This window comes from Phascolarctos cinereus, unplaced genomic scaffold (assembly GCF_003287225.1).
Source record: "Phascolarctos cinereus isolate Bilbo 61053 unplaced genomic scaffold, phaCin_HiC Scaffold_4;HRSCAF=312, whole genome shotgun sequence".
NCBI lineage: Eukaryota > Metazoa > Chordata > Mammalia > Diprotodontia > Phascolarctidae > Phascolarctos > Phascolarctos cinereus.
Genome location: NW_027555847.1, coordinates 672,391,276 through 672,408,546, shown reverse-complemented (window position 1 = coordinate 672,408,546; position 17,271 = coordinate 672,391,276). Strand labels below are relative to the sequence as shown.

General features: G+C 52.1%; 1 protein-coding gene across 1 annotated transcript in view; it reads right to left on the bottom strand.

Moving 5' to 3' along the window:
• The window catches only part of WDR18 (WD repeat domain 18), a 32,886-nt gene that overhangs the window by 662 nt on the left and 14,953 nt on the right, over window positions 1–17,271 (bottom strand). Inside the window, exons 3-9 of the mRNA XM_020969418.2 lie at window positions 14,230–14,363; window positions 13,955–14,096; window positions 12,406–12,549; window positions 11,777–11,841; window positions 11,470–11,594; window positions 7,983–8,149; window positions 845–913 (exon numbers count right to left, since the gene is read on the bottom strand). Of these exons, the coding sequence (XP_020825077.1) occupies window positions 845–913; window positions 7,983–8,149; window positions 11,470–11,594; window positions 11,777–11,841; window positions 12,406–12,549; window positions 13,955–14,096; window positions 14,230–14,363 (846 nt within the window). The remainder of the gene's footprint in view (window positions 1–844; window positions 914–7,982; window positions 8,150–11,469; window positions 11,595–11,776; window positions 11,842–12,405; window positions 12,550–13,954; window positions 14,097–14,229; window positions 14,364–17,271) is intronic.

The following is a 17,271-nucleotide window of genomic DNA, read 5'->3' as shown; positions in this document are numbered from 1 at the left end:
AAAGGGGAAAAGGCAGGCTCTGGGCTGTCCTGCTTGGGAAAGCTCAAGCTCCTGGGTCAGATCGGAGGGAGCCTTGAGTTCCCACGGGCCTGAGGTCGCCCAGGTTGGGAGGCTCTGGCAGTGGAGTGCACACTCCTAGAGGCGCTCCCAATTTGGGAAGGCCCTGAAGGGGGGCCCCCGACAAACTCTGGGCATGCTGTCTGAGGACTTGCTCACCAAAGCGAGCAGACCCAGCATGTTGTACTTCATGAGAAGCAGCCACCGAGGTCTTACTCTGCACAAGTGGGTGGGGTGCGTGCAGGACACCGCCGTGAAGCTGTGACGTGTCACAGCGCAGTAAAAGGTGTTAGTACTCCAACCCTGGCCCCCAAACCGGAGAACCTGCCATCTGACTTTGGAGGACCAGAGCAGCTAGTTGTTTTCCTTGCTGTGCAGATCTGGCATAGGCCACAAGGGCACAGACCACGGGGCAGAAGTCCCAGAGGTCAATTCTGAGAGAACACAAGGAAAAACCCAAGTTGCTCAACAACGAGCTAATAGGTAGGTGATGAGTTCCCCATCACCAGATGCATCTAAGCAGAGGGAGAAGGCAGAAGGGATTTCTTCTTTGGGTGGGGCTCGGGCCTCTGAAGTCCCCCCAGTACTGAGAGTCTGGGATGCTGGGAGCTCTCTTTGGGTCTCTGCAATGACCGGCACTGTCTGCTCTCTGACCCACCTTCCCCAGCAGAGAGTCACAGCTCCATCCCAGGGAGGGCCAGCAATGGCCACTCCCTGGAAACGGTCTCCATGGGTTCGAGCTTGATCAGGCAGAAGGCCAGGGAGCTCTGGCATCCCAGACACTCACCTTGTCCAACGTAGTGCACATCACCGAATGCAGCTTCTCTGCTCTCTCCAAATAGCTCTTCTCAGATCCCTATAAGAGGAAGAAGTCGGGGTTTTCTCTCCATTCATAACACCTTTAATCACTGCCATTTCAGTGTAATCAGGAGTGAACATTAATCCCGTATCCCACCCCAAGCAGGGACTGTCAGTTTCCAAAATTTTCAACCTTAGCTAGTCTTCTCAGAGGTCATGCTATTCCACACAGGAAAGAGGGAGGGCTGGGAACCATCTCCTGGGCTCCGCCCCAGGCCTAACTGGAGGCCACGTGATGCCTGTCCTGGACCCTGTGCCCTCAGTGATAAACCTAACCTACGCAGCACCCGGCCAAGTCTCTTGGGTTGTGAGCTGACCTTACTAGTCACGTGATGGCCAAGTCCTGTTCTTTTCTGGGCCCTAGTTTCCTCACACAAAAGATGAGAACTGGACTAGACCAGGCCTCCCAGCTCAGACATCCTTGCTGTAACAGTCTCTGTTCTAAGAGTTCTGCCAACCTGACATTCTGTGTCCTATATTACAAGGGCCCTTCCAGCCCTGATGTCCTGAGTTCTAAGGACCCTCTCAGCTCTGACATCCTGTGTTCTAAGGGCCTTTCCAGCTCTGACATCCTGTGTTCCAGGGGCCCTTCCAGCTCTGACATCCTATGTTCTGAGGGCATTTCCAGCTCGGACATCCTGTGTTCCAGGGGTACTCTCAGCCCTGACATTCTGTGTTCTAAGGGTTCTCCCAGTTTTGGTAACCTAAAATTCTATGCAAGAGAAGGGGCTGGAGGAGGATAAGACAATGGTTCTGATTCCAGACTAACAGCACAGTTAGACAGGATGTGGCCTAGGCAAGAAAGAAAGGCAGGTGATCCCTAGGGGAGCAGAGGGGAACATGCTGTGTGGAGGTGGGGGGAGGTGAGTCCCTCCAGGGAAGGCCTCTCCTCCATCTAGGCCGCCATCCTAGACAGTAGGTAATCCCAGGAAGAGATGGATGGGCTGGGTTCTTTGATGCTTGCAGAAAGAGATTTGTTTCTTGGCTCAGGGCTGTCTGAAAGTTGTGCCTTTCATTAAGCTTGGGAAGGCTGCTCTCTGCAGAAGCGTCCTCTAGGCAGAGTTAATCCATCAGGCTTGACAGCTGACTGCTCTCTGGAAAGCCATCAAGCACCTGACAAGAATGGCAAACTGGGCACCCAGCATCAGGGCTACCCTCACCAGTCATGGGCCTGCAAAGAGAACCCCCCTCCCGTTTCAGAGAGAGAGATGCTGAGGCACACAAAGAGAGGCCCTGCCTGAGTTAGTGATGGATTCCCTGCACTCTCCACTATAGCAGACTGAGTGATGAATAGAACAGGGGCCAAGGCTTTCACTCCCTACAGGGCTTCAGTTCCCTTAACATGCCATGTCAGACAGTGGGCATTTCACTGTGTGCCAAGCACCGGGAAGGTACAAAAAAAGACAAAAACTGCAGCCTCTGCCTTCAAGGAGCTCACGAGCTAACGGGGGCAAACAATGTGCAAACAGCTGCATGTATGAGATCTACTCTGGGCAGAGAATGAGACCTATTCTGGGCAGAGAGGGGCCGACCTTAGGAGGACTGCACTGGCCCAGGAGAAATGTGCATGGTGGGGTTTTAGCCGGGATCTGAGGGAAGCCAGGGAAGGCTCTGCCACGAGGCAGGGAGAGCACTCTGGGTACGGGCAGGGGGCACAGGGAAGAGCCTGAGCTGTGCCCCGTCACGGGCCTGTGAAAGCAACAATGGCCAGTCCAGACTGGTAGCCACTGAAGGGATGGAAGATGGCATGGCTACAAAGGAGCCCAAAGGCTAGAGTGAGGAGCAAAAGCCGCTTATGACTCTGTACAAGTCAACCCCCCTTTAAAGCCTCATGGGATCCCAGAGGCCATCAAGTCCAACCCTGTCAGTGACCTGCCCAAGGTCACATGGTGATCATGTGACAGAGGCATATCTGGATGCTTTCCCCTGTACCAGACTGCTGCCTCAGTTTTCTTATCTGTCAAATGAGCTGAATGTTCTCATCTATTCTGGCTGATCATCAAGGTTCCCTGTGGCTTTAAATCCTACTAGGATTAACCTGGCTCCATAAACTTTCTTCTTTCTTTTTTATTTTTTTAGGCAATTGGGGTTAAGTGACTTACCCAGGGTCACACAGCTAGTAACTGTCAAGTGTCAAGAGGCCAGACTTGAACTCAGGTCCTCCTGACTTCAGGGCTGGTGCTGTATCCACTACGCCACTTAGTTGCCCCTCTTTCTTTTTTAAATATGCTGATTACTACATTTCCATTTTTTAATCCAAAGGATTTTATGTTATTTAAGAGATGATTCTGAGAAGGTGTCTATAGGCTTCAACAGACCGCCAAAGGGGTCCAGGTACAGTGCACAGAGCTTCCAGGGTTGGAGTCAGGAGGACCTGAGTTCAAATCCAGCCTCAGACATGTGACACTTGCTAGCCGTGTGACTCTGGGCAAGTCACTGAAACCTGACTGCCTCACCAAAAAAAAAAAAAATTAAGGCCAGTGTTAAATAAGCCTCAGTTAAGGGTTTGCTTTGTGCAGGAACCTGGGGACATAGAAAACCAGCCTCAGGGAGCTTACGCCAGAGAGAAGTGGTGAGTGAGGAGAGGCTGGGCCGCTAGAAATCAAATACAAAATCAGGTACGGGAATCATGCAAATGACAATGACTGGAAGCTCTCTCAGGGTTCTGTGGTCAGGAAGCTGTCTAGAAAAAAGGCGATCTGCACCGGACTTCGAAGGATAGGGAGGATTTTAACAACTGGCAGGGGTGGGAGTCAGAGGAAAGGAGAAAACGTATTTTAAATATTTTGGATGGAATGAAGCTCCCAGGGTGCATCAGGAAAACAGGCTACCAAGGGAGAATGAAAACAGACAGGGAAGGCATTGAATGCCAAGGTCAGCAGCTGGGACTGTATCTTTAAGACAACAGGAAACACCCGAAGGTAAAAACGGATTCGAAAAGAAAAGGAAGGCCAGGGAAGCTCCCCAATCATTCCCCTAGGACTTATGGCCTCCCTGGGGTAAGGTGCAGCGCAGGCCCATCCATCAGCCTTCCAAGGCTACCCTGGCAGCAGTTCGGAGGACAGGACAGAAAAGCAGCTGAAGGAAGTTCAGGTGATATAGTCCAGCTGTGAGGGGTTAGTGTCAGCAATGGGAGGGGGAAGCAGGGGATGCATGGGCCTCAGTTTCTCCATCTGTCCAATGAAGGGGGCTGGGCTAGAGGGATGACTTGTAAACTTCTTGCAGACCAAATTCTATGATCTTTCTAAACCAAATCTGAGAGATCCGAAGGAAGAATTATTAACTCAACTTTTTTTTTTCTGGTGGGGCAGAGGAGAACGTATGGGAGCTAGACCAGAGATGTCATTCGTGTAGGGAATTCCTAGTGTGGAAACTTCATTCACCAATGCTACCAGCCAATCAACTGTAACTTGTAGTCTTTAAGAGTTATGGAGGAAGGAAGTATCTGAGAGACTAAGAGATCTGAGCATGGCCACAGAACCTGGGGATGCCCAGCCAAGGCTAATCTGCTTCCAGTCTAACACGCTGCTGAAGTTTTTAAAGTTGCAGAGCACAGTAATCAAATTTTCATTTGAGCCTCCCAACAATCCTTGTAACTTGGGTTCTCTAGGCATGATTATCCCCATTTTACAGATGGGATTAACTGAGGCCCAGAGAGGTTCTGTGACTTGCCCACAGTTACCCAGCCAGCAGTGTTAGAAGTGAAATCCGGACCCAGGTCTTTCTAACTCAACACCCAACACTATCCACTTTGCAACACTGCTGCTCTGAGTATGAGGAGGGAGGGAAGAGGAGGATGAGCTCAGAGCTTCAAGCCTGGGCGATGTCACCATCATCAGAGACAGAGAAACTCTGAGGGGGAGCTGCTTCTCCTGCCACCCCGCCCCTGGCCAAGCTGAGGAGTGCTGTCTGGCCTGCCCCTTGACTTCAGCAGGCAGCCCCTATTGGGAACGCTTTCCCCTTTCCAAGTCACCCGGACGAGCTCGCCGAGGTCATTGGGCCAGGCTGGTGACTCTGGTCCCACAGACCCCTCCATCACAACCTCCAGTGAAAATGATCAGAGGCGGCCAAGGCTGAGCTCTCCTCCACAGCCAGAACACCCGGTCCGTGTACAATTCATCCTCTTTAGAAACACTTAATTTAAAAAATTTAAAAAATTATGTGAAAAACTTTTAAGTTATCTCCAGGCAGCTAGGAGACAGAGTGTGGGAGAAGTACACAGACGACAAAGCAAAGTGATTTTGCTTAAGGTCGGCTCTTCCTAGATGAGACTGGCTGCCCTACGGGCTCAGAGCGGGGGAGACCTTTCTAGCACCACGGCCCTCAGGAATCTGTGGGGCGTAGTAGACAGGGGAGGCAGACACTCAAGTCCTAGCCTTGGTCATGCCACTGGCTGGCTACTGATCTGGAGGACATGTCCCTCTGAGCCTCAGTCTGCTCATCTGTAAAACGGGGACAACATCATCTGCCCCAGAGACCTCACAGGGTTAGGTGTGGAAAGATGTAGAAGTCCTGTTAACTGTTCTGGTAAGGGCCTTCAGGGGCCAGGTGCTTCCCCAGGATTAAGGGAGAATGCAAAGAAGCCACTGAGATCTATGAGACCCCAGTAAGCATTTAATTACACTGATCTCGGCTTTATCTGCAGACAAGCCCTGTCTCCCAAGAAAGAAACCTTTCCCCTCCAACAGCAGACAATGGCTAGCACGGAAAAGATTTCAAGAAGTGGCTTTTAGGGGGCAGCATAGAGCTCCCAGCCTTGGAGTCAGGAGGACCTGAGTTCAAATCCAGCCTCAGACACATGACACTTGCTAGCTGTGTGACTCTGGGCAAGTTACTTAACCGCAATTGCCTCACCCCCCCCCCCAAAAGTTACTTTTACCATTAGAGGGGTGACCCACAATGGAGGCGCTGCCAACACGCACCCTCCAACCAACCTCCTCCTCCAGGGCTTCCCTGTGGCATGGAAGAGATCCCAAGTTCTCTAGGGCAAACCATAGGTTTGGGCAGGCGCTACCCACCTGGAAAGGCTCCAGGCTTAGGCTGGGCAGCACATCCGTCGTATGAGGACCAGCCTGGCTAAGCATGGAAAGGCCGGCCACAGAGAGGGAGGGATTTCTTTCCCCAGCCACAGGCTATTCATAGAACCAGTATGAGTCTTAAAAGGGGTCTGCCCTCTTCAGATGGAAAGGTGGGGGATTTGGCTTCAGAGCACTTGTATCTCAGTTCTTTCAGGTCCCTGTGAGACCCTGGGCAAGCACTTGCCTTTCACGGCCCAAGGGACCAGACGGCCTCTGTGGGCCCCCCAGCTCTGACTGCTGATCCTACGAGCCCCATTGGTGAGAGGTGAAAGCACACCTGGGAGATCACAGATCTCTCCATCACAGGACCCAGAGCACCGAAGACAGGGCTGGCTGAGGTGGCACTAGCTAAGATCCACAGAGCGAGCTCCCAGCATGGGAATTCCCTTCATTAAGGCAGGACCTAACTCACAGATGAACTGCGGAGTCCCAGGGAGCTGCGGGAGGCGCACAGGGGTTTAGGTGTTGTGTCTGAAGCAAGATTCAAACCACGGTCTTCCTGACCCCCAGCCCAGCACTCTACCCACCAACCCACAGTACTGTATATTACACACATCTGCATGCATGGGCATCAGCCATGACCACACCAGACCTCTGACAAGCGGGCGGGCCGAGAAGCAGGCTGGGATAAATAGGAAATGTTCATCAGACCCAGGTGGTATGGGTCTGGCCCAGCTCTGTAAATGGACAAGGGCCAAAACAAAGCCAGTTTTCAAGTACAAAGAAAATGGGCATTAGGCTAAGGCCAGGGAGAACGTGGGGGAGGGATTTTTCTGGGGCCCCAAGAGTATTTCTGCAAGGAGAAGACAGAAAGGCATACGTGGACCCCAAGCGATCTGCATAGCCCTGCTCTACTGCCCTTTTTGGTAATGACTTGGAGCAAGGCACAGATGGCATACTTATCAAATTCACAAATGCCATACATTTGGTGACTTAGCTGACAGGCCAGCATCCAAAAAGACCTTGACAGGCTAGAGTGATGGGCTGAGTCTAGCAGATGAAGTGTATCAGGGATAAATGTAAGGCCCTATTCTTGGACTGAATAAAGAACCCCACGAGCACTAAATGGCAGAGTTGAGGCCAGAGAACAGATCTTCAGAAAAAGATCCAGGGGTCTTAGTGGAGTACAAGCTCAGAATGTCATAGTATCACATGGTAGCCCGAAAAAGCCCAACAAGATCTTAGGTGTCACTGAGATCTCATCTGGAGTAATGCACTCTGGGTACCCCATTTTAGGGAAGACAGTGACAAGCTAGAATTCTTCCAGATAAAGGTGACCAGGACACTCTACAAAAAATAGCTGGAGGAAGGGAGGATGTTTATCCTAAAGTAAAGAATGAGGAAGGACACTGGAGTTGTCTTCTAGTAACTGAAGACCCTTCAAGTGGAAGAGAGAGATTAGGTGTGGGGGCCACCGGGCAACCGAGAACCCCAGGTGTGAGGTGTGGAAAGGCAGATTATTGCTGCTGCTCAACGAGAAGCTGGAGGATCACTTGTTGGGGAGCGATCGCTCACTCAACAAGCATTTCTGAAGCACCTACTGTGTGCCGCAGGGAGGGGGCTCCTATTCTGGCAGGGATAAAGCTGTGCCAGCCATGGAGGCCAGAAGAAGAAAACCTCAGGACAAGATTCTCGTGGTCTGTGACTGAACAAACGTGGCCTCTGCAAGCTGGTTAGACCTCCTGCCCTCCGTTCCCTCACTGGCTGGTTAAAATCCTCTAAAATGACTCGGGCCTTGCCTCTGAGGCACAAAGGACGACAAGAACAAGGTGGGCGCTCTCAGGGCGGCCCTGGAAGGCCCAGGATGCTGGCTGGGAGAGAGGATTTATGATGTCGCCCTTCAAGGCTCGTAAGGCACTTTTCTTACCACTACCTCCGGTGTTCCCATTCTGCAGATGAGAACACAGAGCATCGGCTAGGTGGTCAGAGAAAAGCCCAGGCAGGACAGCTTCCCCCTGCCCCAGGCTCCGGTTCTGCCAGATGTCATACCTGCCGGTGCATGCCAAGGCGCAGCATCACTGCCTCGTTTCCCGATCCTTCACTGCTCTCAGTTCCCAGAAGGTTCTTGCTGAACTTGGGCAGGGGCAGAGTTGGCTTGCAGTCTGGGTTGAACATGCTGGCTGGGGCCAGCACGATGAAGGCGTTGGTGACGGGACCTAGAGAAGGGAGCAATGACACGTCCTCAGGCACTGCCTCCCAAACACGGATTCGAGAACTCAGCAACCAGAGGGAAAAACTCCAGCTGTCTGAAGTACAGTGGGGGTGGGGTGGCATGGAGTAGCTTCTTAATTTCACTCACAGCAACCCCTGCCATGACCTACAGCCACTCCCCCATATGCCCCCCCCTAATCTGAGCAACTCCTGAACCAGGAAAGAAATGAAGGGTCCCCGGGAACAGCATCCCACAGCACCCTAGCAGTTTCGCTCTGGCCAGGGCAGAGAACAGGTCTCCCTCATTTGCCAAGGCTGGAAGCGCAGGACACTCATGGTCCTGGCCCACGGCACTGAAGCTGTGACCTCTTCTGTTTTCCCAGCCTGGGCTGGTTCACCTCATCACCACGGCTGGCTGCCAACCTCAACAGAAGCCACAGAATTGGAAAATGCCAGCACACAGAGGCCCCCACTTTGGCCTCCTGAGTTTAAAGATGAGGACACAAAGTTCCACAGCCATCACACAGTGAATTAGATGCTGAACTCAGAGGAAATTTTGCTGTGAAAAGGAAAAAGCCCGGCAGGAAGAGAGGAAGCCAAAGGGAGAAAATAGGCCATGTGGGTCTCCCAGTCTATGCAGAACAGCAGCCGGAGCTGGGCAGGAGCCCCAACTTCTAGGGCAGGGCTTCCTCACCTACACAACGTCCTAGGCCCCACAACAGGCCTATGGACTCCTTTCTCAGAACCATGTCTTTAAATGCACAAACTCCAATGCACAGGATTACAAAGGAAACTGAGTCATCAGAACATTCTGGGTCTGGCTTAGCCAGTCCTCACTCCCGAACACCAAACTCCTTCACACTGCAAGGTAGCAACCATGGGCTTCTGTGTCCTGAGCCTGAGGACAGCCAGCGTGTCGCTGGAAGGGCTTCCCAGGGACAGAAGACGGATCGTCTACTGCCTGAGGGGAGACCTGGATATGCCTCAAAAAGCATTCCACCACCTGGGTGGAGGGGGCTGAAACTGGGGGCCACACTGACTCTGTAGGCCCAACATCAACCCCAACATTAGGGGATCCTAAGCTGAGCTCTGCAAACTTGTTTTTCAAACAACATTTTGATAACTGAAAGTGGCGTCCTCTGTAACCTTCTGTACTTCACTATACTTTACAAACGTGATTCTTCACCAGCCTGCCCTCCCCAGGGGCCCAGGGAGTCAACAAAGTGAAGCACCCCATCTACACACTAATGAAAGCGTGGGTCTGAGTCTTCACACCCTCTGTACGTCTGCGGACGAGGGCGATGGTTCCTCTCGCGCCCTGTGCAGCCATCCCACAGAGAGGTGGACTGCTCAGCTCCCCACCGGCAGAGGGGGTCCTTTCTGATGAGAGGCCAACACCTCCTCGATGCAGCCAAGGAAGGCAGAGCCAAGGGGCACACCCCAGGGGCCTGATGCCCCCTCTGTGAGCTATCTCCTTGGAGGATACACAAGGACACTGTGTGTTCTGGCGGCAGGCAGATGGAGAAGGAAGCCTTGCCACTCCAACTGGCCCAAGTGGCAGAGGCGAAGGCCAGGGCTGAAGCCAAGGGGAGGGATGGGGAGGAGGAAGAGGAGTCAGCTTCCTCAGGACCAGGAGGGCTGGCCTTATACTCTGCCTTTGGGGATTTATGACTGTGGGCCCCACTCATCCTTCTTTCTGGAGTTCACTCACAGGTCAGGCATCGTTACAAAAAGGCAATTAGCAGAGAGCTCTTCGGGGTCTTAGGAGAAGAAATGAGCCCGCTAAGTACCATAAATAAATGGCTGCTGAAACCCAGGCAGCTGGAGGGTAATTACTCAGTGTTGACTGGAGCCCTTCTATTCCCTGGGGTGGGTGGGAGAATGACACCATCTCAGGCAGCCAGGAAGCAATCTGTGACCACAAGTAGGGTGGCACAGACTGGGCTCAGACTCGGGGGTCTCTGACCACCCCTTCCAGCTCTAAACCCCGCCTCAGTCAACACATCTGCACTATGCACCTCCTGTGTGCCAGGAAGCTACTGACTTATGGGAGGGGGGCTAACCACGGTGACGTCCCTGAACCCCAGCCACGCTCAGAGCCGGGGGCGGCAAGGGGAGGAGGGGCGAATCACAGAGACGTCTCTGAACCCCAGTCACGCTCAGAGCTGGGTAGGGAGGAGAGGGACTATCTCCGGTGTCCCGTGTGTCTCCCATAGCCCTGACATATCTGCTCTGTCTTGCCAGTAAGGCCCAAACCTCCATTTCCTCTCTTGTCTCTGGGCTTAAATGAGTCGTCTGACATCCGGCTCCAGCTTAATAAATGTCTGCTGAACTGTTCAAGGCCTTCTAGTCAGTGGCGAGGCTGAGCGAGACGGGCCAGACACCCTAATCCTCCCCTGGAGCAGGCCAGCCTCTGCCCACCCCTCCTCCTTCCAACCACTGCTGCAGATCTCTGGGACAAGACGGGCCTAAGCAGCCCTGCCCCCATCTCTGAGCTGCTGTGGCCAGTCCAGACAGGCAGGCTAACATTTTTTTTTAACTGGACCCAGGTCCCATCCTTTGCCCAGAAAGGGGCAGCAGGAAGGAGCTAAAGAAGAGGTGCTAGGATTCGGCTGTGGTACGAGGCTTCCTCTGCCAGCCAGCACTGAGGGCTCAGACAGGGCACCCAGTGGGGCAGCCCCTAGGAGCAGAGGCCAGGAAGAGCCAGGGCGAATGCAAAAGGCACAGAATGTCCAGTCCCCAAACAGAATTGCTACATGCCAACTACAAACTGAATTAGCAAAGTTACAAAGAGGAAGTGGGACCCGAATGGAAAGGTAGGAGAGGACGCCCCAAGCTGCCCCTCCATGGAGGTGGGAGGGCCACAGGGGTTACACAGCGCACCTGTTCTCAGATTTTCTCAGTGTATCCATTAGTTGTGGTGGGGATTTTTTTTTCTTTAAAAAATATTTTTTCTTTTATGGGAGGGCTTTCTGGGAAGAAGGGGAAGGATACTTGGGACTATGATGACAAACAGAAGACATCATTAAAACTTATTTTAAAAAATGTCTGGTCCTCCTTTCTGTACCAGGGGCTTATGACTCCACTCATGAGCAGAGACAGAAACATTTGTTGGAGAATGCTGAAAAGCTCAACTTCTTGGCTCACAAGGAACCTGGCTCTCCCTCCCAGCAGCCCAGGGGAAGGGCTCAGCTTCAGCCACCTTCTTCCTTTCCTGGCCGTATCTGCGTCCCTAGGAGATGGGCAGTGGGTGAGCACCCAGGGGTGCTATAAGCCCTACCCTGGAAAAACAAGGGAACCCTGTGGATCGGGGACCCCTTCCTACCTTTGTGGCTCACGGTTCGAATGCACTGCTTGCTCTGGATATCCCACAGTCTCACCGTTTCATCATGTGAGCCTGACAGCAACAGGCTGCCATCAGCTGACACTGAGAGACATGTCACCTGGTTCCTAGGAACAGAAGGACAGAGAATGGTACCTGGTTCTGAGGAAACAGAGTGAATGACAGACATGCTGGGTGTCCAGAGAGTAGGCCCTACCCTCTCCTCCACCCAGCCTATAGGACGTGACTTGATTCATGAGCACAGGGAAGCCTTGTGAGCCAAGAGCCTCCCCTCTGTCAGCCTCCTCACCGATGTCCTTTGAACAGCTTTCCATTCTCTTGTTCAGTGCGGAAGGTCTTCTCTCTCTGCCCAGGCTACAGGGGTCAAACAAGAAGGAAAGGGAACAGAATGAGGTAAAGGATGGGCTGAGTTCACAGCCGATGCACAGATAACAGGCATTTCAAGAGCTCCTTAAAACTTGCAAAGAACACTCCATCCATGACTAGGCCCTAGGAGCCTCACAACAGCCTGAGGAGGCAGGTGCTACAGGTGTTATTATCCCCACTGAAGAGATGAGCAAACTGAGGCTGGAGAAGTTATAAGACTTGCCAATGCTAAGAGTCAGGGTCAGGTCCTGAATCCCCAGCACGTTTTTCACGGTACACCCCACCAGGGAACATGGAGACTTGGGAGATTCCAAATTGCTGCTACTTGGGCAAAACAGTGCTGCTAGGAGCTCTTGTCAGGAGGCAAACAGGCCGGTGAAAGAACTCACAGTCTTGGCTCGGCTGCATGCCAAGCAGGAAGGGGGATGTGAATGTAGTCTGAAAAAAATCCCTGGGAAAATCAGCCAAGAACCCTGGATGAGTCCAAAGCCTACGTACTTCTAGGAGCACGAGGGGACAGACGGGCTGCTGGCTTTCCCCCCAAATACTCACCCAAGAGAAAAGGTCAATTTGGAACACAGACCCATCGCTGCCCCCGCAGAACAGGTGGTACTCAGCCAAGTCCATAGTCACAGACATGATGGCCATATCAAAGAGAACAGAGAGGAGCAGCTCACCGGAAGAGATCTCCCACAGCTGGTAGGGAGAGAAATACAAGGAAGACAAGACAACGTAGCTGTGCAATTGATTTGGAGGTTAAGAGCAGAAACTAAAACATCTGGTGTCCTAAGACCTAGAACTGGAAGGAAACTTGAATACTATCTAATCTAACCCCCCTTATTTTATAAGTAGGAAGGGATTTGTCCAAGGTCACACAGGTAGTAAAGCAGGAGAATCAGAATTCACACTCAGGTTCTGACTCCAAAAGGCAATCTTTAGGCAGCGAGTGACAAAGGTGCCCACCAGACATTAAGGTCAGAGACAAGTCCTCAGCTTATGAGGTTTTCACTTCCCATTCCATTGCCACAAGGCACAGACAAGCAAAGGGCACAGGAGTCCCCTTCTTGTAAGGGCAGGACCCTGGCAGCCAGGGTTCTTCCCTCCTGGGTAGCTCTTGGGAAGGGGGCTAGGATGAAGGAGCACTGAAATGCCAATATGTCTGTGGCACTATGGGTCTTCACAGCCCAAGCAATATTTCTTTCCTTAAATAATTCATTCCTTGGATTGTGAAACACTGGTTAAATTTCTGGGCCTCAATTTCCTCATCAGCAAATTGGCAAAATGATAGGGTTGGGCAAGAGAATCATTCTAGTGCCTCCTAGTTCCGAATCCCATGACACTAAGAACTTCCACTCTGAACCAAAAAAATCCACTGCTGACAATGCAAGAGATCTAGGTTGAGAGGGAAAGGGAAGATTAATAAGAACCTACCAGCGAGAGGGGTGGGGGCAGGGCACAGGGGAATCACGTTACCTCGCATCTGACCACTTCCCAGGCTGAGTAATCAAGGCCCATTCCTGGGAGAGGGTCATGTTGCACCTTCCCCTGTGAGCCAATTTCTAAGCCCTACTCTGGCCGCCCAGATTCTTCCAACGGATCCCATCAGACAAGGGGCTCATTTCAGCCCGGGAAAACAGACACTTCACCTCTAGTATCATTCCTCCCCCTCACTAGCATTTTGTGCAAACTACTGCTGGAGACATGCCCCTCAAATCTCTTGGAAGCTGTTCCGGGTAAGGGGTCAGATCATCTCTGTGAGATACAGAGGCTGATGAACAAACGGGAATGACCAAGCAGGAAGAAGGCCAGATGTGCCAATCACGCAGCTTCCCTCCGAACACGGAGAAGCTATAAACCTACAAGGCCTCACAGCTCTTCAGAGACAGCAGGGGGAAAAAAGCCTGCTGGTACTGGCAAGCCTCCATTACTTAAAAACAAAAGCCCAAACCTGAACTGACTGCAAAAGATATCTCCTGGGACCAGGCCCAGAAAGACTTTAACTCTTCAGAGCCCTCAGTCTGCCCATACTGTGGTCACTGACGGGTCACTCACAACTCTTGAGAGGACGGAGATCCTAGGAAGTACATGTGCCAGGTCTTACCTTCACCGTCTGGTCCAAGGAGGCAGTGGCGGCTCGGGCTAAGGGCCCCCCAAAACCACAGTGCAGATCTGTGATGGGAAGAGTGTGTTGAGACCACACGTGGCGGGGATCGGGAACTTTGGACTGTTCCACCTGCAACACACTAGGGCAACAGAAAGAAAAAGAGAGAGGCAGTAAACCTTGAGGAATAAACTGCCAACTCCCACTGGTTCTCCCACGTGGCTCAAGAAGGCCGTGGATGCCCAAAACAAGAGCGGGAGCAGGGCTTCCCTTACCTGTGGAGGCTCCACACCAAGGCCAGGCAGTCCTTGCCACCCGAGAGGAAGTGACTGCTGTCGTCCGTGAACACCAGGCAGGAAAGATCTTGGTAGTGTCGGTTCAGGATGGCCAGGAGGTTCCCTGTGGAAACCTGAGAAGAAGCAGACAAGTGAGGTTCTGGCTCTCCAGACAGGAGAGCGAGGCCGTGCAAACTGCCCGACAGCCCCGGCGTCAGATCCAGAGCCCCGAGGGCTGGATCCCCTGCCCCAATCCCGCCTCTTGGAGGCCTGCGGCTGGCGACAAGTCACTGCGCTCTCTTCGTGCTCTCTTTCCCCCTCTGCAGGTGGGGACAATGGTACTTGCATCATCCATCCTCTGGGGTCGTTGTGGAGAAAGCACATGGTTAGTCTTAGTTCTAGGGTCCCCCAGCAGAACACGAGCTCCTGGGGGGCAGAGACTGGGTTTTGGCCTTCCTGGTATCCTCAGTGGTGAGCCTAGTACCTGGTGTTCAATCGATGCCTGCTGACTGACCACGGCCAGCACACATTAGACCTGATCTCGAGCCCTGATACCAGGAGGGACTGGCTGGCTATGTGGGGCGAAGAGGAGAGCCCCAGACAGTGAGGTGGAGGCCCCACACGTCCTGGCCCTGAGCTTCCTGCATCTCAAAATAAAGACAATCATTCTGCTGCCTCCTTTTAGGAGGAAGCTGTGCCTTGAAGCTGCCACACATGGCAGTTTTATCAGAGCAAACCCAAGCTCATGTCCGGTCTGGTCTCTCTCCTCTCTGCACATCTACCGCCCTCGAAGTCGGCACCTCGTGGCACGTGATCAACCCCAGGATTCTCTGGGCCCCTGACTGGGCTGCCTCTCTCCAAATTCACCAGCAAGCTTCTGGAGAGCCCAGACTAGCTTTGACTGTTTTCTTACATCCCCAGTGTGCCTTGCTCATAATGACTAAGAAAGTCATATTATCTTTTGAGAGTGACAGGACAGCCAGGTGCTCTGAAGGATTCTGGATGAGAAGACATCCCAGGAAGATGTGAATTTAATCTTGTCAAAAAACGCCCACCAACTGAGGAATGGCTGAACAAGGTGTGGCATGCAATTGTGACAAATTACTGTTGTGCTACAGGAAATGATGAGCAGGCTCTGGAGTCAGGAAAACCCAAGTTCAAATCCAGCCTTAGACACTTACTAGCTGGGTGACCCTGAGTAAGTCACTTAAATCCGAATGCCCTTCCCCCACCCCCCAAAAAGACTCTCAAAAACAAACAAAAAAGAAATGAGCAGGTTAGGTTCAGAAAAAAACCGGGAAGATTTACATGAACTGATGCAAAGTGAAACGGGCAGAACGAGAACACTGTGCACAGGAGCACTAACGCTGTAACGTGATCAACCGTGAAAGACTGTGCTCCTCTGATCAAGACCATGATCCGAGACAATGCCAAAGGACCCATGCGGAACACTGCTGCCCACCTCCAGAGAGAGAAGTGATGAACTCCTGAGTGCCAAGAGAAGTGTAATTTTTTTCACTTTATTTTCTCTCTCTCATGGCAACATGGCCAACATGGAAATGCTTTGCATGATTTCACATGTACAATTAATATCATATTGCTTGCCTTTTCAATGGATGGAGGAGGGGTTGCAGGGGAGATAATTTGGAACCCAAAATTAAAAAAAAAAGTGTTAAAAATAAATAAGTTGAAAACCAAAACCAAAACAACCACAAAAGAACTCCCTACCCAGAGGACTAACCAGGGGCAGCTGGACGGCTGGCTTGGGAGACAGCTGGCTCCCCTCACAGGGGAGGCCGGACGGCCTCTTGTGGGAAGGGCTGTAGAGCGGATGCCTATTCAGGTGCCAGTCGGACCAAAGGGCCCCTCAGGCCTCTTCCAGCCCTGGGACTCTGTCCCTCCTGCAGGGCTGGCCCTCTGAGCATGTCACATGTTCCCCAGATCCCTGGTGCTTACTCACAGTGACTTCTGGGAACTTCACTCTCATCAATTTACTCAATGGAGGAAAACAAAGAAACACCAGCAGCAGCAGCAACAAAACAGCTCAGCAAAGGCTGATGCACACACAAGTTCCAGCCAGGCTGGCCTACCTGCAGTTGCCCTTATAGAACATTCCATCTCCAGCTTCCACCAATTCACACAGACTGGTGCCCATGCCTGCAGCGCTCTCCCCATCCTCTCAGCATCCTAGCTCCCTTTAAGGCTCGTCTCAAGTGCTGGGGAGGCCTGGTCTGACCCACCAGGGGCTAGCGTTCTCCCTACCCCTCTAATTCCCTTGCATCTACTTTATCCGTGCTGGAATGCCCTTCCAGTTTCAGAGGCTGAAGAATCCTGGAGAGCAGGGCCTATTGCACTCTTTGTCTGTGTGTCCCTAGCACAGTGCCTGGCTAAGCACAGAGGACGTGCTTAATAACTGCTTGCTAAGACAAAGCCCACCTACTCTCATCAGAATTGGCTTAAAGAGGCAGTAACATACACACTCAGTTGGGTATGGAAATCTATCCTGCCCTACAGGAAAGTAGCAGAAGGGGATGGGGGGGGGCGCGGTACAGATAGAAGGACAGCAGATTAGGGGAGCGGGTCAGCAGAAACAAACACTTCTGAGGAGGGACAGGGTCAAAAGAGAATGGAATAAATGGAGGGTGGCATAGGACAGAGGGAAATATAGTTAGTCTTTTACAATGTAACTATTATGGAAGCATTTTGCATGACTACACAGGTATAACCTATATCAAACTGCTTGCCTTCTCAGTGAGGAGGGTGGGGAGGGAGGGAGAGAATTTGGAACTCAAGGTTTTAAAAACAAATGTTAAAAATTGTAAATGGGGAAAAAATAAAATACCAAATAAAAAAAATTAAAAACAAAATTGAAGCCCACCATGGGCTGGCTGTGTCTGGGCCCCAGTCCAGATTCCAAGAGCAGAGCCTGCCCTCTCGTGGTCACAGAAAACACCTACACAAACACTGAGAAGACATGACTCAAGGTTGGTGGGGCAAAGGGACCTCTGAGAACACCCAGTCTGACCCTCTCATTTCAAAGGG